Source organism: Pagrus major, chromosome 6 (genome assembly GCF_040436345.1).
Source record: "Pagrus major chromosome 6, Pma_NU_1.0".
In the NCBI taxonomy this organism is placed as follows: Eukaryota; Metazoa; Chordata; class Actinopteri; order Spariformes; family Sparidae; genus Pagrus; species Pagrus major.
Genome location: NC_133220.1, coordinates 11,882,843 through 11,905,568, shown reverse-complemented (window position 1 = coordinate 11,905,568; position 22,726 = coordinate 11,882,843). Strand labels below are relative to the sequence as shown.

Genomic DNA, 22,726 nt, shown 5'->3' with positions numbered 1-22,726 from the left:
TCTGCGCTGTTGCCATACGTCCAAACACAGGTGTAATTAATAACATTAATCATGGATGCATATTATATTCAGATGCTCAGGTGTGCCAGAGTGCTCGCAGTGTGTGCATACTGGCTCATTGATCCACCTAATTGGAATGGAGCCATCATTACTGTTATTACTTACACCTGTGTTTGTTCTGCTATATTAACTCAAGATACCATGGTGAGATAACTCACAATGCACCAGAAACACAAGGTTATAATAATAACAGCTTGGGGATTCATAGGAAAACAAATTGAGTATATGTAAAACCATTTTTTAGGATTCACTTTATGTTTTCTTCTAGGTGTTTTTGTTTAATTTAATTTTTTTTAATGATATCTGGTCATTAAATGGCTCTTATAGATTTACTTTTACTTTTGGGGTGTGAAGAAAAACAACTGTGTGGGGATAAAAGTAGTTATGGAATGTAACTAAGTACATTTACTTAAGTACTGTTCTTAAGTGCAATTTCGAGGTGCTTGTAGTTTACTTGAGTATTTCTATTTTCTGTTAATTTATAGTCACCCCATGACATTTTGGAGGCTAATATTGTACTTTCACTCCACTACATTTATTTGCTAACTTTAGCCACTGGTTGCTTTGCAGATTGCATATGGCATCTAAGGCAACGTTGCACATTTTAAGTTTATTAAACGCCAATTGGATGATTCCAGTGATCAGAAAAATGCTGAATATCTGATCTGATAATCACCCAGTCTGATACCCAGTCAACCAATAGATAGTCTGACTGTTCATATTCACGTAGCCTACTTTTTTTTTTTGCTATAAATTTACTTTTGATGCTTAAGTTCATTAAGGTAAGGGAGCCTAACACCTGATAAATAATACACGGCTATTTTACCTGTAGCCTACATAAAGCCAACCAGAAGGGTACGATTGCAGAATTCAAGGATTTACAAGGATGTTGTATTGTAACAACAACTTAATATGTAAAGAAAGTGTCCACCAGAGTCAAGTCAGCAAGTTTTGCACCCTTCATAATTATTTCACAACTCAGCTAGCAGAGTAGAAAACCTGCATGTTTCAGCCATGTCCTTTTTCATTGTAAGAAAACCTGAGGTGGTGGCTGTCCCACTATCCCTGGGTTGCACCCTGGCATCACCCATCATCACCCTTGTCACCCTCCCCGCTGGGTGGCTATGCAGAGGCAGTGACGTCACCGGGCTGTCTCTCAGTCCCTTCCTGCTGCATCACAACAGCCGTCAGTAGCTCGAGTAGCACCAGTGACCGGGGGGACGGGATATCCACGGCGAAGTCATTGATAAATATACCCTCTATTGACAGTTGCGAACATTCAACAACATCCTAACGCGGGGGTTAGCCGACGGGAACTGGTTGCAGCGCGATAACCCCGCTCCAGCTGTTGGGATATGGCCAGGCCGGAACAGGTTCTGCTCCTGGAGCCTCAGCACGAACTGAAATTCCGAGGTAAGAGGGGAGGGCCCGGCTTGGACGGGAGGGGGGGAGCTGCCTCTGCCTGCGGGGTTAGGAGGAGGGGGGGGCAGGACAGTGTTACGGTAACCACACCGGAGAGAAGCCGCCGTACACATTTTGACAATAACGCCCTCGTTTGAAGGGAATAAGACCGCTCTGAAAGGACGGCAGGTCAACTGACAGCTCGGCAGCTAGCTAGCTAGGTAGCTAGCTGGATTAGCTTCCGACGGCTAAGCTAGCCAGGCCCTGACACACATTTCTGCTGCAGCAAACTGCTATTAAAGCGGTTCACGAGTGCGAGACACGAAGCGTACGTCCACTGGGAAATAGCACTCGTAAAAAAAAAAAAATGTGACAACGTAATTGGCTTTTAAATTTACAACCTTTCATTTCACATAAGCTGCAACATCCTTAGCAGGTGTAGCTAGCTAACACCAGCACGCTCTCTGATTGGCTGTCTCGCTCTGTTGGCCAGCCAGCTGTCATTTAATAACGTGACAGCTCACAGGACCAAATAACTGGGCAGCTTCTGGCTGCTCAATATGTCTTAACTACGGCTCATCAACATGCCCACCATCCTTATCGTTTGGGCTTTACAGTCGCTTAGAGACATTTCAGTAAAGCTCGGCATTTGGCTGCAAGATGTCACGTTGCTTTAGGCCCAAATAATGTTACATAAACATATGGTATTATTGTTTTGTGTTTTGCAACAGATAACAGAGATCCTGCCACAGTTTGAAATATTGCACCTTGAGCTTTGGAGTAAGATTCTTTATAGTTTCATATGTTTTTTTTTAATTATTCAAAGAACACTAATCAGTAATGAGCTGTAGGTCTCCCAAACGCAAAGCAAAACAGTGGTGTTTGGTTGATGATGCTCAAAACACCCATGAAATCAAAAAGAAATTACAAGAACTAAACAAGTAGAAATGTGCCACTGTTTACCCCAACAATCAGTGGGGTTCATTGTAGTTGGATAAGCTTCGGCAAATCAAACCAAACTGATTCGTTAGATCACAGTATGGTTAAGATGACGAGTTGGTTATCTGTATCTCTTACGTGAACTGTAAGGTGGAAGTACCATATTGCTGAGCATCAACATTGCCTTATTTGTGTTTGTTTTTTTGTTTAACTTTGATTATAGTGTAATGGCACATTATGCATGTATTCAAGAGGTTAAGGTGTAGTTATGCTTGAGCCACCCATGTGTTGCAGATAGTAATGAAGTATATTGGAGGACTGTGTAAATTGTATAAGCAGCAGTATACAATGACGTGCCCTGGCAGAGGGAGATAATGAACACAACAGAGGTTTGTTATAGAGCTTGAGCGATATTTGATATGTTAATATTAGGAAGTAAAGAATTTTTAAATAGATATATCGGCCATATTTTTTTCTTTGCAGTTATCCCTCAGTTGCGGTTATCAAACTCTTGTGACATATTAAGGTCCAAGGTTAATTTATTTGCCAGAACGGGGTTGTTTGACAAAATGCCAGTTGTAGTCCCTTTGTTGCTACACAAGACAAAAATGTTTTCTTAATGGTGGATTGCAGAGAATAAGTTTAGGAGTCTCACAGTCTGACAAAAGAAGATGCTTTTCAGTGTGGTGGTACAGCAGCAGATACTACTGTGTCTTTTGCCTGTTGACAGCAGGGTGAAGAAGAGACTGTGGCTTGGGTGGGTGTGACGGAGGCAGGAAAGTTTACAGTTAAACAATAAACTTAGTTAACTACTTAATACTAAAGTTACTGGGAAGTAAATCATTATGAACCATCCCACTGTGTCTTTTTCTGCATTACAATCTAAAAAATTGTGTAGTGACATTTCCTGCAAATTTAGGACTATTGAGTTTGATATTGGATTAGGCTTGATTGAATCAAAGGAAGTTGTTGGGACTTGTTGGAGGTATGCGCTTTAATGAGCGCCATTCTAGTTTCTTACTGTCAACAAATACCATGGAAAAGACCCGAAAGGAGGAATGTGTTAGTCCATCTCTCAATACTTTGACAATTTTCATCTGCAGATTAATACATATCCAATGTAGCTGTGAGTATTAACAGCATCAGGACTATGTGGGATTGAATATATAACATTCATCATACTAAAGGAACATGCCATGCGGTAAAACACACGGGTTATTTTATATGTCCTGAATTGTTTTTGTTGGAATAAGCTATATCAGGCTTTGGCTACACAGGCAATACTTGTTAATACGATGAATTTGTTGTTGGTTTTGGTGTTCTCAGGGGATTTGTTGACAATAAGAAAAACCAGAACATCACCAGCTTCATCCTTTTACTGATAACTTAGCATGAAGCAAACACACTGTTGCCATGGTTACCTATAGTTTAATACACCTTGTGCAATGATTTAGAACTGAGGTATTGAAGCGGTCCACAGATACCAGCCCATCAGAAGAAGTATGTTACATAGGCCTATATCAAGTGTCTAATCAGATGTGTTGATGCATGCATGAGTGTTATCCAGACAGAAGGACCTATGTGCCTTCTCAGTATACTAGACGACACCACAAATCACATGCCAATACTCAGGCTGCAAGTAATACATAGGCATGCAGTGTGAAACTTCAGGAAATAGATAGTAGGTCTCTTAGTAGCAACTTGTTAGCCCTAGACTCAGGCCAACTGTTGGCCAAATACTTTTAAGTGTTAGAGACTGGACTTCGTCAGGGGTATTATTGACAGATCTTTACAAAAAAAATCCCGGCTTCTCACTTTTTATCAGCTATTAATAAAATCCAACCTTGAAAGACGACAGCTTCAAATATCAGCTCTTCATAATAGTTTTTAACTGCAGTTTGTGGTTATTGTGAGTTGGACGCTATCCCGAGAAACTTTCAGGAAGTAGTAGATCAGGTGTACAGTAGTCGGTGGCGTGAGTCCCTTTCATTAAAAGCCTTCAGAAGTCAAGCCAAGCCTGTGAGGGTCTGAATTTCCTCTCTGTCTTTGCTCAGAGGGGAAGGGAAGTGTCAGTTGCTTTGGATGTTTGCAGAGCTGAAACTTTAGCTTGAATCTGGTGTATGTGCTAATTCTGAAATAGCTCCATGTTCTCATACACAGCAAGGGTGCCTCTCTAAACTCTGCAAAGGACCTGCTCACTGTAATAGCTACCGTAGTGGCCTAATTTGTTATTTTGTAAGAAAACTATACTTGATTAGAAGACTTGTCCTGGCTGGAGTTTGGGGGTTTGTAATGGTGGCATAAATCACAGGTGAAAATCTAATTTGGATTACTGGAGGTTTTTCAAAAATATCTCGGTTTAATGTCAACACTTTCACGAAGTCATGATGAGTTGTGTTTTTCCAGAGAATATTTACAGTGGATTGAAAAACGTCATCTGACCATGTCCCAAAATCTAAATGAACCAATAGACATGTCTACTAATATGTTGGTGGGTCACTAAATGTGATGTGTATGATATAAAGAGCAAAGTGACATTTCCTGCAAATAAGTTAAAGCGATCGAATCATTTTCATTTATGTTTGTTATTACTGTAAAGTTCCAAAATAAAGTTTCTGCAAGTGTGATTGATGTAAAGTGTGCGGTATTGGCACCCTGTCCGCTAAGTTTGGGAAGTCATACATTCATTCGTCACGGCCCCTCACTTGACTATGATTTAGCTCTGCTCTCGAAAGAGGTACTGGAAATACACAGGAGTGACTAACGTTTGCCAGTTAGCTCTCTGGATACATCGCGCTATGCAGTTTCTGGAGTCATTAAAGAAGCTGTTGCCAGAAATAACAGGAATAAATTAATGACATGTAACACTGTGGTTTTGTGAGGGAGCACTTAGGTAATACAGAATGAGATTTGTTGGAGTTTAATTGGGGATAGAAGTGAGTGTGCACTGCCTACAATATGTGTAATGTGCTGATAATATCAAAGAAGACTCATTAGACTCTGGACTCTCCAGGGTCAATGCATTAGCCAGATTAAGTTTGCACGTGTTGGTACTTTTCTTACTGTACTCATGAAAGAGTTCTCATATCCAACAGATTTTCTGTTAATGTCATTACCACCTAAATGAAAAGAAAACCTTACACCAAAGAGGAAATTCAATCACCTCATTTGTCATTTTAGGATGAAGCAAAGTGTGAGCTGATGCTTGCGTTTGTGGCGGGTATTGAATGTGAGTGCAATAACTATACTTATGAATCTTCCTGGTGCCTCTGGACCTCTGAATTGCTGCTCACGTCTTATATATTTTTTGCAGCAATTCAAACAGGTCTGGTGTTGTGTTCGTGTGACAAGCGCAAGCTCAATCCTCCGTGCTTGCAACTGCTCAACGCTCGCTTGTCAAGTTGGCTTTTGAGACTTTGGTGGCAGGGATAGTGGCTGACATCTTACCTCCTGTTCATGACTTTTGAAGTTTAATATTTAATGTTTACTACAGTCATTGTGCTGTTCTCTCCAAGAAAAGAAAAGTCCTATCTTGTTGTCATGTTATGGCCTGTTTATATTTATCTTTTAATCAACAACTAAAATTTTATGCCCTCAATGTTGCGAAAGTAAACAATTAAAAGTACAAATGTACAATGTACAAAGTGACAACACTATATTAGACTCATGATCACAATAATAGCAAAGTATTTAGGTATATAATTAATGAAAGTGCCCCCAATTCTTACTAAAGCTTTGAAGCTCTAAACAGTCGCACTTTTCACGCGGTTGTCAAGCGTGGCTGCTGCGTCGCGTGATCTAGAGATTTGGAGTCTCGGCTTTTTCTACCGCAACATGCGTGCAGTTTTCGGCTAAATAGACCTGAAAACGAGCTGTAGACAGACATATCCACATCATACCAGCATTTCACAACATTTTTAATGTCTGTGTGTGTAAAATATGTCACAGACTTGAAGACAATACACAAAAAAGGTGAGGGGCAGTTTCTTTCCTGTGCACTATCTTTCATTTACTTTCACTTTCTCTCTCTCCCACCCTCTCTTTCCCCCTCCTGCTTTTTCTCGCTCTTTCAAAGGGGATAACGGAAAGTCACGTCATCTTATTTATTGATATTTATCAGAGGCAAACTCCATGTTAACAGGCAGGAGCCGCGCTGCAGCAGCAACGCAGCCTATCTCAACACAAACACTCGAGTGAGCAGCAGCAGTTCAGCAATGCAGCCGCCACGCAGTACACAGGCATCCAGTGTGTCCAGCCTGTTATAGTTATGATTAGCTGGGCCATGCAGGGTGATTGGTGGGTGAGTTGTTGGTTATTCCTATGCCTCTCCTATATTTCCCCTTTGTCATGTCCCCATTTCTCTGTACCCCCTCAGACTCAGACATTATCTCGAGGTCGAGAATTACCTTGACCACCATATAATTTAATAGCCAATAGAAATGATCAGTCACAAACAGGATGTGGCTGCTGTGCACCAAGGATTTTTAATGAGGTTAAAACCAACAACATGTGTCAAAACTAAATTAAACTACCCATTTACCAGACAGTTAAAGTACAAGTTGTTGATACATGTGCGAAAAAGAACAGAAACAACATACCTTCATAAAAGTAACATGGAAAAAGTTATCGACTTGACTTGCCCTGTAAAAACCACTTAAAATCTAGTGCTTCAGTCCAGATGGCTTGTTCACTTAACCTTCGCTCACCTTTAAATGTGGCACAGTGTTGATTTGCAGTTTTTTTTGTTGTAAGGATTTTCAGCATTGTTGACAAATCTGTGCAGCTAAATACATCTGGCCTTGTGAGAGCCTCAGAGAGATGTGGCCTGCATCGACAATGATAGCTGTAATTAGCTGAGGCCAAACCGCATCAGCTCCTCTGATCACGGTTGTGCAGTGGTAGAAGCCTGTGATTTATAGATTTGTACACGCTGTTTACTCTTAGAAGTGATTCTCTTAATCAAGTGGACAGATGAGACATCGTTAGTTGACATCAATCTAAAGACTGATGTTAAAAGAGAAAGAAATAACAGATGGTTTCTTGTGCATTCCTGACATAATAACAGATAAATTCTCACCAGGCTGTATCACTGAGATGTAAAATTTTAGGGTGTAATGTGAGAAACAGACTGGCATTAGTTGCACTGGCAGTAAAACTCTGTTTATCCAAATGTCAGGTCAAATAAAGAAAATATGCGGCAGAAGGTCTAAATTGCGGGCAGTAGATTGAATTTGTTATAATTAAAGTCACATCCAGTTAAACCACATTTTATGTGTTAACATACATGTCATATTGTTAATGGGCTTCACCCACAGGCATTTCAGTCATCTAATTTATTTTAACCTTGGCCCCAAATAAAGCTCAGATCAGCCTGTTTCTGCACAGTGTAAAGGTGTTTTACTGTGTTAAATATGTGGCAGAATTTCCTGAAATATGGTACACAAGTGTTACAAGATGAATGTTGCCATATATTACAACATACTAATTACAATTTACATTCTTCTACTGAATCAAATGAAGCTCCCACTTCCTTGATATGTCAGTAGAGACATACTGTTTTCATTTTATAGTGCTCCGTCTGATTATTTTTCTGTTTGTCAGTGTATTTTCATTCAGACTGGTGCTTTTTCTGCAGCAGCAAATGATGGATTTGCATTTGATGTATTTTGATCATTTTTCTCTAAAAGACTCTCATTTGCTTCGATTATGTCACTTTCTTACGGCTCAGTTCACACACATTACAAGCTTCTTTGAGTTTATTTGCCAGTACTAGTTTTATTCTCCATCAGTCTGTGTACATGTGTCATTTTCTCCAGCCATTTGGCGTTCAAACAATTCAACTGACGAATAGTATTTTGAAATTAATGTGTGCGGTGAGTGAGATCACAACTTCTTTTTGGCCAAGAACAAAATTAAAATTTTGAATTGATGTTCCTATGATTTGTTGCCATTTAATGGGACTGGTGCAGTTGCAAGTTTTGTCTCCGCCTTTTTTTATATTTCTTTGCCTCAGCAATCTTTGATGATCCTTTTTGCTTTTGCTGTCTGCTGAGGACATTGTATAGCTTTTGTAAAAGTGTATTTTGTTAAAGAAAACTTAATGTTTTATAAGTAATGAGTGTTTATCTTCCGTCTTCACAGGTCCATTCTCAGACGTGGTCACCACAAATCTCAAGCTCTCCAACCCTACAGACAGGAATGTGTGTTTCAAGGTGAAGACGACAGCGCCGCGCCGGTACTGTGTGCGGCCAAACAGTGGAATCATCGATGCAGGCACCTCAATCAACGTCTCAGGTAATGATGAGAAAGTGGGACTGAGTTCGGGTCATTAAAGTTGCCTGAAAGTTAACTTAATTCACTAATGTAACATGTAGCCGCTACCATGAAATGATTAGTTGATTGCTGGTCAGACAAAATAATCAACTTGAATGTATAATTTCTGTAATATGTGTTGTTTTTGTTGAGATACACTACATGGTTGAAACTGAAAATTATAATTAGTTGTTACCCTTATTTCTTCAGCAGTGACTTAACGGTTTGAGTAATTTTGTAAGAAAGACAAGTAAAAATTCCAGCTTCTTAAATGTGAATATTTGTATCTTGATAATCTCTCTAGTATCCTAAATGGGTTTGCGCTTTTTACATGAACACACATGCCACTCCTCTCTTGTTACCCTGCACTCCCTCGTCCTCTCAGCCCAGTCCCTCCTGGCAGGCCTCATACCCAGCCGTGCACTTCGAGGGAGACAGGTACAGCTAGTGTTTCCACTCTGTGCCACCTCTGCCATTTACAGCCACAGACTCATTTTACAACCTCCCTGATCTGGTGTCAACAACTGCAAACTGTGTCACTGGGGCCTGCAGTCAGCAGTCAGCGAGAAATCAGCACAGTCCGCTCTGTGAGTTGCCATCATTTTTAGCCCTTATTGGGCTGAGAAAGGTCACAGGTTTGAGTCCCAAAAGGAGATTGCTTTTCTGAGAATGTAGTTAGGCAAATATATGGCATGGCCAGTATCGACTTTCTGTCTAGGCTGTGTTCAGGGACAACTCAGATTTGTTCTCTTCTGTTTACTTAGAAGCACAACAGGTAGTTTGGTTCAGATATTGTGTGCTTTTAAGTGAAACACACATTAAGTTGCTGGTTTGTTAAAGGCCCTGCACACTGACAGTAAACTGTACGCTGTAAACTTGTACATGTGATCTCACCTATCTTGGTTGATTAGACCTCTTCTCAGGAGTGGGTGTGTGGGTGTGTACAGTACCGATTGACATTTCTGTGACTCCTAATGCACTAATGCCTTATTGCACCTAATAGGGTGGGACAAGAAACACCAATATTAATGGTTGTGCTCCACACCCTCTGCCCGTTGGACCTATCCCATTTCAATTTGGCAAACAAAACGGCTCGTGTCGCTAATGCCATCTAGAATTTCACATGGCTTGTTGTAGCTTTTACACATGCATTACCATGTGTTTTATTATATTGCACTGTCCTTTCTTAAATAAACTGACCACCTTCAACATGAGCAGGAATCTGATCAGTCGAAATGAATGAAAACACCGCACATAAGCCTCATTTCGCCCAAAGTACTTTTGGTATAGTACCGTTTGAACACGAAATCTGTTTTCCGTTTCCACCGAGGACCTCAACCCTTACACTTTTCCAGCAGATGGGAAACAAAAGTGGAAACTGAGAAGCTGATACATTTATTAACTGACACACAGTGACCATAACTGTACATCAGTGCAGGATTGACAACTTATACACACTGGCACATAAACACTGCTTAGTTGTTGTTGTTGTTGTTCTTTTGTGAAAGCACAAATAGTCATTCACCAAACTAACATCACACTATCCATATTGATTATCTATAACTTGTAACAGTTCAGTTTGTCTTGTGTTTCTGTCCTGTAATTTTTAACAAAGCAGCACTAAAGCTACATAGACATCCACTTGCATCAGGGTGCAAGGGAGCAGTCTGCCTTAGAATACCTTCATCCTCGAGATGTGTCATTTGCTGGCTCAGCTGAGGATAAACACACTTCTTTTGAAGCTTAACCCATCTGTAACTGTATATGTTCAATGTAGCCATGACCGCAGGAATGTTGCTGAGGTGGATTGGTGTTAATGTAGCAGCATCCAGTGGAAAAATATGTGGCGTGAATGTTTAAAAAATCCTTGTGTCCACAAATATTGAGCTTCAATTGAGAATGTGTCAGAAGTTTGTCTGAGATAGTTGGGACATGTTAACATACCAAAAGTGGAAGAAAAAATATTATACCACAATAAAAATCAGTATCATTAGCTTCCAATTACAGTAATTTATTGTGCGCCTTCGTTATGACAGGACAAGAAAAGGATGATTTTATCTTTATTGATTGACAAAACATTTCTGCTAATATGCGACACACTTGGTCGGTTTGCTATTTTACCCACCGAATAGATTCTTATAACACACTTTTGTCTCTAAGAGGTAGCTGATTTTTTTGTTATTTCCCACCCTGAAAAAGGTTTCCTAGTGTCAGCATTTTTTTACCTCTTGAAGATTATTGAATTAGATGGACCCAGGAGAGCACAATCAGAAGTGTGAGATCCTGCTACCCTGAGAAGTCTGAATATGAATACGTTTTATGAGAGTTAGCTCTTACATCCTGGTGAGTTTTCCCTCCAGGCCTGTATCGCTTGTAACTCTGGTTGACTTCACTCTCGTCATCACTCCCACGCTATGCTGTCTCAATAGGTTTGCTGCTCTTTGACCAGGTTTTTGTGTTGAGTAATACTGGACAAAGTAGAAGGGGAGCACCCTTTTCACAAGCGAGACTATGAAAAGGCTACCGTTATAAATATGGGTCTAACAATAAGCCATATAGTGTTATGTGTCAAATCTTATCTTGTTTTGTGTCACATTGTTTTGTAACAAAGCAAATTCACCTCATATCTTGTTCTGAATTTTTGTTGATCAGTGCAGTGCTTCCATCGACAAACTGAGACATTTTTTTGTTTTTTGGCACAGCATCTGTTCCTTTTTTTTCTTCAACTTTTTTTCCTGTTATGCTGCCGGGTATTCACATTAAATGGGTCAGGGAAACGCTTAGATTTTAAGTTTTGTACTTTTATCGAAGTTGAGTGACATAAATCTTTGAAAATGGGAATGTGAGACAGATTCCCAGACACTAGTTATTTTTGCTTCTGTTTTGAATTGAGCCACAGATTTTAAGAAAAGTAGAAAGGATTAGGTTGTCAATGAAGTTGTCATTCAGTTGTCTGAATGTTTGTTTTTTCAGTAAAAACTACATTTGTGATGCAGAAACAACAATATTGCGAATCATATCGCAGTCATAATATTGTTGGTTGGCTGGTTTGTTTGTTTGTTTATTAAAATCCCCATTACCTTCTGTATTAAAATAGCTACTCTTCCAGTGGGCAATACTTCATGAACAAAATTATATTAATACACATCCGTTACATTCATACTCACAGAAAGACTCAGTACATTAGACAAACCAAGACACACAGCAATAAAAACAAACTTAAAGCCTGCCTAATGCATATGAAAGCTTTAGATTAGTTTTTTTTACCCATGTTGTGCAACCCAAGTCGATTGACAGAGAATTCATTTTGCATTTAGGTCACTTTTCAAGCAAAAAGTTACAACATTTTCTGTGGTTCTAGCTTCTCATGTTGCTTTTCTCTCTTTTTATATCATTGCAAATGGAATATCTTTGGTGTTTAATGTCAGTTGGACAGAACAAGACATTTCGAAACACATTTTAACTTTTTTCTGACACTTCATAGACCAAACACATCATTAGTTGCAGCCCTACAGTAGTGAATCTTGTAGAGACTTATCTGTAATAATTCTATTGTGTATGTGCTGTCATTATGAAGGAACAGGAACCACGGGTGAAACTTTGTAAGCACTTCAAGGTAAACAGTTAGCGAACATGTGAGCATCTCGTCTCATGGGACACAATTAAGTAGAGGCAGGAAAGGAAAGTTTTCTTGCCTCCCTTCCTCACCCCTCTAATGGTTCCATTCATCATAAACAAGCATGCAGGCGATTACCATCCTGCTTGACCGTGTTGACTACAATTAGCCTCTGTGAGTTTTATAAATGATCGTCCAGTCTGAAGGAAGAACACTAAATCATGGCATTAGCAGAAGTAGCTTTTTATAAAAGTGTGTTCAAAGACTGGAGATCAAAGATGATTTAAATCCCCTTTCCCCCACAGTGCCATGTTTTTTTAATCTCAGGCTTTTTTATTTTATCCACTGTTGCTGAAAGAACTTACATGCTTTCCTGCCTCCATTCTCTAGTATTGTCCCCTTGGACTCCAAGGTAGATGGCCCTGCAAATTGGGTCTGACTCAAACAGGACGTTCTCAATCTGTTCATGCCGTCTGTTTCTGGTTTGCGATTATTGAACTGCCCTGATTGCTGTAATGGTGCACTACATCTCTGAGGTTTTCCACTCTGGGGAGAATTGGCATGTGTCGTATATTAAACCATCCTGATAGCTGTGCCGGCTTTTAAATTAGGAGGTCATTTCTTTCTAGTGAAAGCCAAAGAATCACGCAGGCATTGGTACTGATGTCAAAATATGCCTTTCAATTACACCCTCATTTAAGAACTGAAGTCAAAGGAGACACAGATCACCAATCAATATCCACTTCCATCCCCTCTGCTCTTGAATGCTAACATAAGAAAGTGATCATTGTAAATCATTGTTACAGCTTTGAAATACCTTCTCAGTCATTGGAATGACATCAAATAACACACCACTGAGTGAGCGGACTGATGTGGTGATGGGTTAAAGAAGTATTCCAACCCCACACCTGCTTTCTGTTAGAGCGATATGTAATGTTAAGAAAGAAAAGGACAGGGTTGGAAGCTGTTAGAAAGATTACCCCCCGGGGTATTAGCAGATCCGTCAGTGTTTCTCTGTCATGGTAACACTAACTTAGAAATAAATCATCTCCACCAGTTTTTCCGAGCAAGCCTAGAGCCTTGAAGACGTGAAGGCCCTATTTTAACATTTGACAAACATATGGGTATTTGAAACTCACTAATTCCTCTTTAATCCGAGAAATGGACACAGTTGAGAAATGGAGAGTGATGGAAAGTTGCTGACAAAGAGAAGTTACGGCTTAATCGCTGGCATTCCATAAGTGCTTGTTTCGTATTCGGTGAGGCAGATTGTAGCCACAAATCACATTGTGTTACTGTCTCAGTGTCCTGAGGATGACAGGACGGGGAATAAAATAAGGGAAATAAAACTGAGGGACTCATACTGCAAGAAAAATTACTATAATATTTACGTGGGGGCTTCCTGTTCACACTGTGGGGGCTGGGGTGCAACCTTTGTCACATATCAGACCCATTACTCTCTCCATGTTTCCTGTTAAACTTAGTTTTCTGTTTTTAACTAAAGAAAAAGAAATAATCTTGAATATGCGTAGTCTGTGTCTATGTAAGTGACTTAGAAGTAGTAGTCGTAGTATCACTAATGACCCTGTAGACCAGTGAGTCCCAACTTTTTGGCCTGTGATATCTTTAAATGGAGCAGTGATTGTCTACAACCCCTCCTCATAAGTCACACATGTATAGAAGCTAATAATAATAATATTTTTAATCACATAAGCAACTGAATGTCTAATTTCACATTTTACAACATATGTTATGCCACTGAATTCTTAGCTCTTCAGTATTTATCTTCAAAAAAACATCTGTCTGAAGTCATGTGTTTTGAGTTACCCTCTTTGTAGATATTTAAAGTTGTGCAATTTCAAAAACAAAGTATTTTATTGGCTCACAAATTCAGATAGAAAATACACCAAAAGATCCAAAAATGACAAGTTGAATTTGAGCAAGTTGAATTCAGTTCAGTCAAATAATACTGAATTACATACATAAATTTTCTATCTCAATTTGTGAACCCATTTTTGAATTACACCACTTGCAACCCTGCAGGGTTGCTCATGAGCCCTTGAAGTGATCCCAACCCCAAAACATTGTCCCAAGTTGTTTTAACAATCCTAAACACTCTGCTTTGCTGTGATTTTACAGCTTGTTTAACATTTCTCTTCATGGAGGGTGAGAGAAAACATCCTGAAATCTTTACATTGTTTACCATGTTTTCCTTCCTATGCTGACGCTGACCCTCATTTTGTTTTTTAGTTATGCTGCAGCCTTTTGACTACGATCCCAATGAGAAGAGCAAACACAAGTTCATGGTCCAGTCCCTGTTAGCACCTCCTGACATGACCGACATGGAGGGAGTGGTGAGTGTATCTCCTTCCTAAAATCATCTTTCACCATCAGCATATTTTTAGCCACAAATGCTTTAAACTAAAATGCTTTGCACACAGATGTAACTGGGTTACTCCCACAGCAGACACTGTAATCAACTCTGGACAGGAAATACATTCATAGAGATTAACTGTAAGGAAAGAGGCAATGGATCAGCAACTCTCAGCCAGGATGAGAGGCTGTGTCGCAGTGCTGACACACAGCAATAAAAAACACAATGAGCTCAGTCCAGTCCTTGCAGTGTGTGTGGTCTGAAAGTCATGTGTCTGCGATCACTGGCCAACATACTTACAGTAAATCATCATTACAGAGAATTTGGTATGATGTTGGGACTCACACACACACAGACACACATAATCAACCTGAGTGACTCTTACAAAAGAGATGCTGCACTGAAGTAGAGCCTGAATCCTGGTGGGTTACTGTGCAAGCCTGAGACTGTGAAGTTGTATTAAAAGCACAACAGAGACAGACTGCAGTCCTCCTGGTGGTTAATTTCTCTTCATTGTTGATTTACACAAGATTTAGGGGAACGGTGAACAGAGCAGATCTCCCTGATAACAGTCCAGCTGTTTATGAAAATGTTTAAAATGTATATTGATAAAGAACACAGTCTGAATGAGTATTTACAAAAAGATAATCCTACTCACAAATACATTTTGTTTAGTTTTTTGTTTTTTTTCCGTAAACATCAGGCTGCTTATTTGGGATGTTCCTAACAACTTTCCCTGTTTGAATTTCCCTGATGTTTAAACTAAACTTTAAACTTATACTAGTTGACTAATGCAACAAAAGAAAACACTCAGAAAACAGTCAAAATTGAGCGCAATTTATTCTATATGGTTAAACCTTGTCTGTTATCAAAATCTCCAAATCATATCATAACCGAGACTCAAAAGACTTCACACAGACAAAAATGAGTAAAGTAGGCAACAATAAAAACACCTAACTGCACTAACACGTACAAAACTTGGACAACTCTTTATCCATCATCTTTGTCTGGTGTTTTTGCTAAGTGGCCTCAGACCCTTTGACAGCAGGAGGTGTATCTGAACCATTATCAGCAGGCAGCTACCTCCTCACACTCCCTTTGGTGCTTTTGATTTGACATCCGTCCCTTTGTCTTTATTCCTAACATGCTTGTACATTGGCTTATAACAGCCAAGAATCCAATCTGATGTGATATAAACATGTAACATAGAAAAACACACAATGGATTGTTCTGTCTTGATTACATAATAAAGCATCAATATGTTGATTGTCTTTTTTCTTTATTTTTGGTTCCCTGTCTCTCCAGTGGAAGGAGGCTAAACCAGAAGAGCTGATGGACTCCAAGCTGAGGTGTGTGTTTGAGATGCCAGCGGAGAACGAAAAAACGGTAAGCACACAATATTGCCTCATTTCTCTCCTCGCCTCACCGTGTCAGTTTTCACTGTCACTACAGATATATCTCAGACACTACAGGGAATGATTCGTGCTTCCTGCTCATACCTTCAAAATCACACGCCTCAGCAGGGTGCCACAATGTATTTTTAATTGTCATTCATTATGTATTGTGCTGCTGGATTTATTCCCTTTATTGCTTTTTTCTGTGGATGTTTGCTTGTTAGTATTTGACTCAAGGAGAAGCTGCATTATTTATAGATGATGTTTATTGTTGTTTTACAGCGCCCCACCTCTTTACAGATCTGCTGTATCAGCCTTCTCTCTCTATGTCTCTATCCTCTGTCTCTTTTTTCAATGGTCCCATCTTAGTCTTCATCCTTTTCCTCCACCTCTCTCTCAGGCATCAGCTGCCCTTCAGAGGGCCACTTTGTTCATTCTCACATGCGGTTTATTATTGTTGTGATTCTTCTTAGACCCCACACAGCTGCAGAGACAATATCTCTGCTGGTTTCATGAACACAAGGAGGGAAAAGGACCCGTAGTAGCTGTTTTCAATTCATTACGAGCTGTGTGATACATATACATGGCTCCCAGTTAGCACTGTGCCCCACAGAGTCCGTTAGAGGTAATGCTGATGGAAACCAGCTTGATCCACTTATGAAAGACACCCCTGAGTGAACACTCCAACAAACATACTGTAAAGATAGGGACTCTGTGTTCCTGCAGCCCTGTGTGTGCATATATACTGTATTGTACATGAAAGTCTGCAGGTCTCCAAATATAAATATAAAATTTCACCTGAGTGCCAGCCAAGTAATGGGTCAGAATTGCCATGGAGACACTGTAGCAGCAACTGAAAACTTATTTTGTTATAACTTGTCGCCCTGTGACCCACTTACAGCACGACATGGAGTCCAACAAAATGATGTCGTCCAGCTTGCTGAAGTCAGATCCCTCCGCGCTGCCTCCAAAGTCAATGAGCTCCACCCTCGATGACGGGGAGGTAAAGAAGATCATGGAGGAGTGTAAGAGGCTGCAGATGGAGGCTCAGAGGCTACGGGAAGAAAACAAACAGATCAGGGTGAGTGTGATGACACGTGGACCATTTTAATGGTTTTCCAAGGCAGTAAAGACAAAGGTATCGCTACAGTTTCAGTCCCACAGATACACCCTTTGTGCACAGAGGATTTGTGGAGGATGAAAGCTATTTATGATACAAGTTAAGCTGATGAACAGAACTAAATAAATTCCAAATGGATGCAGATTCTGTTGGCCAAAACATGTCCTGGTTAACTGTTTATTATTAAACTTAATTTTTCTTTCTTTTCCAACATTGCTACTCACTACTTAGATTAATTGCAACAAAGCAAACCTGTGATGTGATTGATCAGTCAACCACCTGCTGAGCTGAATCAGACAGATCCTGATGCATCTCATGTCATTTTCCATGTGAGATAATGAGTTAAACAATCATCTAACTCATTAAAAATATAATCACCTTCTCTTTGTGATGTAGAATTTATCTAGTCACAGAGTAGCCTACATGCTGGTACTGCAACACACCGGGTCAAACTGACACAGTGTTTTTTTCATACAGAGAAAGGAACTACCTCATGTATTACATTTGCCAAATTTAAAAGAGGGGGTAAATAATTTGATTTAGCGTTCCAGTTAATAGAGTTAACTCACAAAACATGATTTTTTTTTAAGGGAGTCTGTTATTATGTTGGATTGCTTGGCAGTAAGTGTTTTCATGTGGTGCCATACTGCTTTTAATTTTCTCATCTCAGTGTCTGTGAAATTGCCTTTTTTTTATCTTTATGTATTTATAACACTGTGGCAATTCAGAAATGATTAGCTACACATCAGCAAGACGGTTTGAGATTTAAAACAATGTGTCTTCACTTTTCCAGCACACAGGAGCTTTACTCCGGTCTTGAAAAGCTGTAGACCTGTGAAACTGACAACTTACTGCCAACCTGACTGAATGGCTGAAATGATTACTTAATTATCAGAATTGTTGCTGAATAATTTTCTATTTTTTGATAAATTCTTTAACTTTTAATATGTTCTTTACGGCGATTCTTTGTAAGAACAGTTCAAACAACCTGTCTCAACCTCCTCAATCTCAATCATCAAAATAGCAGATGACATGACTGAACCTACGTAGTCACACCTGTGTTCCTTGGGTTATTTTTGTTGTGATTGATGTTCACAATCAAGATAAGCAAATGAAGTGGAAATTTAATTCACACAGATGACGCTGCGGTGTCCTCCACCCTTTACTTAACTTCACCAGAGACAGTAACTCAAGATTGAGGTTTGCATTAAGTGGAACCGCTCATATCCATAATCAGTGGCAGACCTCAGGGCTCAAGGCTCGTAAAGCAGTTCTGCAAATCAATGAGAATGACATCAATCACAGTGATCAGTGAAGCAAGGTTTGAAATTGGGTTTTGTTAAGGTTTGGTTGGAAATATGTCACATGCACACACACACCACAGACAGCAAAGAGAGAGTCATCCTCCCCTCAAACACCACCACCAACTCCTCCCCTTTAAGTTCTTGCCAGAGGCAGAACGACTGTTGGCTGCTCCTGCGGCTGAGATTAAACTAACAGAGAGCCCCCCCACCCGCTGCTGGGAAATGAAGTGTGTTAAAGCCTGGCGCCTTGTGCCGTCCTCCGGGGATTGGGTCAGATGAAGATTTAAGCAGATCCTATTTCTTTGAGCTAGTAAATAAATACGGTCTTATCTTATTGACTGATTGACCGACTGACCGTCCCTTTTCACCACCACAACCCTTCCCCCTCTTCCAACACACTTCCATCATTTCATCGGTATTTCATCGTTATTTCTTTTATCCTCCTCACACCTCTTTACACACTTTCTTTTCTCTCCCAATCTCAGGAGGACGACGGACTGCGGATGAGGAAGAGCAACATGATGTCATCTCAGCACTCCTCAGTTGGCATGAAGAAAGAGGAGGGGTTGAGCGCCCGCACGGTGGCCCTCATCGTGCTCTTCTTCATAGTGGGCGTCATCGTGGGCAAGTTGGTCTTGTAGACGGCAGCGCAGTTCGGCTGGCCGCAGCATGCTTTGATGGGGATGAAAACAAACACGGGATCTGGGATTTTGGATCAGAAATGCCATATCTGCTGGGTGGGGGGTGGTACTAGTTTTGATTCAGTCTCATTTATGTAAAAAAAATTCAAAAGTAATGTATGAGAAAAAAAGAGAAGAAGAAGAAATGATTCATCATTAATGAACAAACCTACTGTTACAGGTCTTGCCTCTACGTAATCATCACATAATCATTCTGGCCCTCTTCCCAAAGTTTCATGTATACAGATGACTGGTTCTGTGGGTGGGGGGTTAGTGGAAAAACATGATTTAATGCTAGTGATTCAAACCAATGGATTTTCTAACACCGGCGGGGTAGTGTTGGTGCGACTGAGTCAGTTTGCAATTGTGCGAATGTCATTTTAGTGTATTGTTGTTTCTTTTTCTAAATGACGGAGGCCAGAGCCTATGTATATGTATACGTAATCCCCCCACTGTACAGTATATCCAGGTGTTCCTTCCAGCTAAACCCCCTTTAAGGAAGGGATTAACCAGAGAGATGACACACACAGTCGGGGTTACACACAGGGCTATCAAACTGACTTCTCCAATCGCTGGCTTTGTAAAATCGGCTTGTCTGATTGTAGAGCATCCTCGATCAGTGTATGAAACACTATACCATAGGTATTTTCTATCCTTGTGTCCTTTTTATTTTCACTCTACCTTACTCCCGTCACTCAGTGCTCACCACATCCTCAGTTGTCAGAGGGGATGTTTGATTGCATGCGTTCACACAAGAGTGTTGCATCTGGACTTTTTGAATCTAATTTAATTGCTTTTATAATGGTGATAATAATATGTAATTTGGCTGTAGGTTTGCACAACTACATTTTCTGATTTGTTTTTCTTTTCTCTCTTTTGTGTTTTTGTTGCATTTTTATGATTTTAAGTAATTATTTTTGTCATTTAGGGTTGAAGCATTTAAGAAGAATATTGCAGCTACCAGAAATGAGCTCCAGATTTGTAGGATTAGATCATTTCTGTAAATGTTCTCCAGATGAAAGTCTTGCCTTGTGACCTGTTTGGGCAAGTTATTCTCAGGCCAAGACGGAGGTATACATACAGTACATTAACATATATATACGCAGGCACGCACACAGAAAGCATGCATACATATAGTGAGAAACCACAAACGGACAGAAGGTGCATGTCGAGGCGACTGGTTACCGAGGTCCTGTTAACAAAGAGACCTTGGTCTTTTCATGCTCTTTTTTGTTTTCTCATATTTTCCTACTGAGCCATACATTTGTTGACATTCTGTGTTGTTTGGGGCAAATGTATGTCGGAGATCATCTGAGTGTTTTAAGCTGCCTGCTCTCCACTGCTGATGATTTTGCTGTTTTTCATTTTTCACTCCACTGCAGGCTTGTGTTCAGTTTTTTGGTGTTTGTTCAGCATTTATCCGTTGCTTATTAACGTTCTATGTCTTCACTGCATTTGAGTTCGTGTTCATTTTTAATGCACTAGGATTAAGAGTGTCTCTCCTTTGATCTTCCTGCAGCATACAACTCTTTTTTTTTTTTCTCAAGCGAGAAAGGAGGAAAAAAAAGCATAGAGCCGAGCTTATATACCCTTGAGGGGACCACATGATGACGTTGTACTGTTCCAGAGCCAATGGTTATTTTTTTGTCAGAAAGAAATAAACAAAAAAACTCTCAAATTGTTTCAACTCCAAATTTGCATGAGGAAAAAACAGCAGTGGAGAGCTTTGGAAAAAGAATGGGTGGTCATGTATTTATATGTCCACGTTAGATGAGTAGGCAGGAGTGTAGTCCCCCTTTGCGAAAATGACAAAATGCCACCATCTTTTTATGTTAAGTGGAGTCGAAGACAATGGATCTAACTGATGGGGGAGACATTAAAATAAACATGAACTTGTGTTTCCACTGTATCTCTGTTAAGTTGTTGGGTTGAGGATGACTTGCTGCTTAGAGGGAGGGCATAGCAGACCTGAGCTACAGTCCTGTCTCGGGGTAATATCAGACCTGGGTCATGTAGTACTTGCAGAAAATTCTTCTTGTTCACTGAATCCTGTTTGGAATATTTTACACAAGGAAACCATTTCAAAATAACAGAATACACTGTAATTTGATTATTTGAAGCATTTACCCTCAAAGTGGTGCTCTAAGTGGGATTAAACAAACAAAAATAATTAGATGTGAATACTAAGTGATCCAGGCCCGGCTGATAAAACACACTACACACTGACCTGTTCTGGAGTCTCTGACCATCACCGTGATCAATGTAAGCAGTCGGGAAACTGTTTTGTATGTATATAAATAAATAAATAAGTCTATCTGAGAAGAAGATTAATATTCCTAGTCAAGTAGTCTCTCTGGTGTATAAAAACAACCCAACCTGGTTGGACTATGTAGCATCTTAATAAATTAAATGAATAAAGCCCCTACCCAACCGTGTGAAGTCATTTCCTGGCTACAAGGTGCACATATATGACATCACACAACATGTTTGCTTTAATTAAAGGTGGAAGAGAAGCAAGATTGATTACAAGTGGAAAACATTGTAAGGGCAGCACATGTACCATCACGAAAAGATAAATACTGGCTATTAAGGCTCTCATCACAGCTAGACCTGCTGCCACTGACATCCAAAGCCATGCTGGCTTGTTAGTTCCTACCACTTTGCTTTATTTGGCAGTACCACAATTTGCAGTGGTGTTAAAGTATATAGCTTCAGGAAAGTTCATTGCCCCTTCTGCTTCTGCAATTGTAGAGCAAAATAAAATCCTGGTGATTCATCCCGTGTTATTGTATCATTTACAACCAGACAGTGTTTCTGTCTGCACCTCCTGGACGGAGGCAGCGGAGCGGGGTTTGTGTGAGGAGCCCCCCGGTGAGCACCTGGGCCCGGTAGCTCCTCAGCTGTTTGGTTTGGCGACAGCGAGACACAGCTGCGAACTCACCGGTGGAAACCCACCGATATGAATTTACATTTTACATTCTGTTGGGAAATAATCCATTTCCAAGGTAAATCGTGGAGGAATGTATCAAAATACTATAAAAATGAAAATTACAAGAGGTCCTGAGGTTTGCTGCTGACCTAAGGAAGAGGTCAAAGAGGTGGCAGCGGACATTTTGTCTTCAACGTACGGTTGCCAGGTAACCAGCAATCCAGGAAGTCACTGCTGCCAGCTAAGAAAGTTTCCACAAATCTCCCTCACAAAACCATAAGCTGTAGTTAAACCAGTTTGGATTTTGTAAGGATATGACAAATTATATATAACTTGTTAATTAGTGAACTTTAGAGGCACTGGTACCTTTGGACAGAGCCAGGCTATTCCCTATTTCCACTCTTCAAGCTAACATTAAGCTAACCAGCTTCTGGTTGTGGCCTTGTATTTACTTTACAAACATGAAGAAGAGGCGTCAGTAGCTATCAGTCTTATCATCGAAGTGTGAGCAAGAAAGTGGAACGTATTTCCTAAAATTATTGCTTTTTAAAAGGTTTTTTTGCAGGTGAAATTCCCCCCTTAGACTGATGTTTTGCT

The 22,726-nt window shown here is 40.0% G+C and overlaps 1 protein-coding gene across 1 annotated transcript; it reads left to right on the top strand.

Annotated features, from left to right (window-relative positions):
- Nucleotides 1-1,194: 1,194 nt before the first annotated feature.
- Nucleotides 1,195-21,625, top strand: vapb (VAMP (vesicle-associated membrane protein)-associated protein B and C). Its single transcript, XM_073468326.1, has 6 exons — nt 1,195-1,473; nt 8,542-8,694; nt 14,579-14,682; nt 16,008-16,088; nt 16,998-17,177; nt 19,006-21,625. The coding sequence occupies exons 1-6, from the start codon at nt 1,416-1,418 to the stop codon at nt 19,159-19,161; spliced, it is 732 nt and encodes a 243-aa protein (XP_073324427.1). The 5' UTR covers nt 1,195-1,415; the 3' UTR covers nt 19,162-21,625.
- The last annotated feature ends 1,101 nt before the right edge of the window (nt 21,626-22,726 follow it).

What these genes read in the sequence shown, in the direction of transcription:
- vapb (XM_073468326.1), top strand. Translation starts at nt 1,416, where the DNA reads ATGGCCAGGCCGGAACAGGTTCTGCTCCTGGAGCCTCAGCACGAACTG. An exon ending in GCACGAACTGAAATTCCGAG is followed by an intron (nt 1,474 to 8,541) that starts GTAAGAGGGGAG and finishes CCGTCTTCACAG; the next exon opens with GTCCATTCTCAGACGTGGTC. An exon ending in CAGCGGAGAACGAAAAAACG is followed by an intron (nt 16,089 to 16,997) that starts GTAAGCACACAA and finishes ACCCACTTACAG; the next exon opens with CACGACATGGAGTCCAACAA.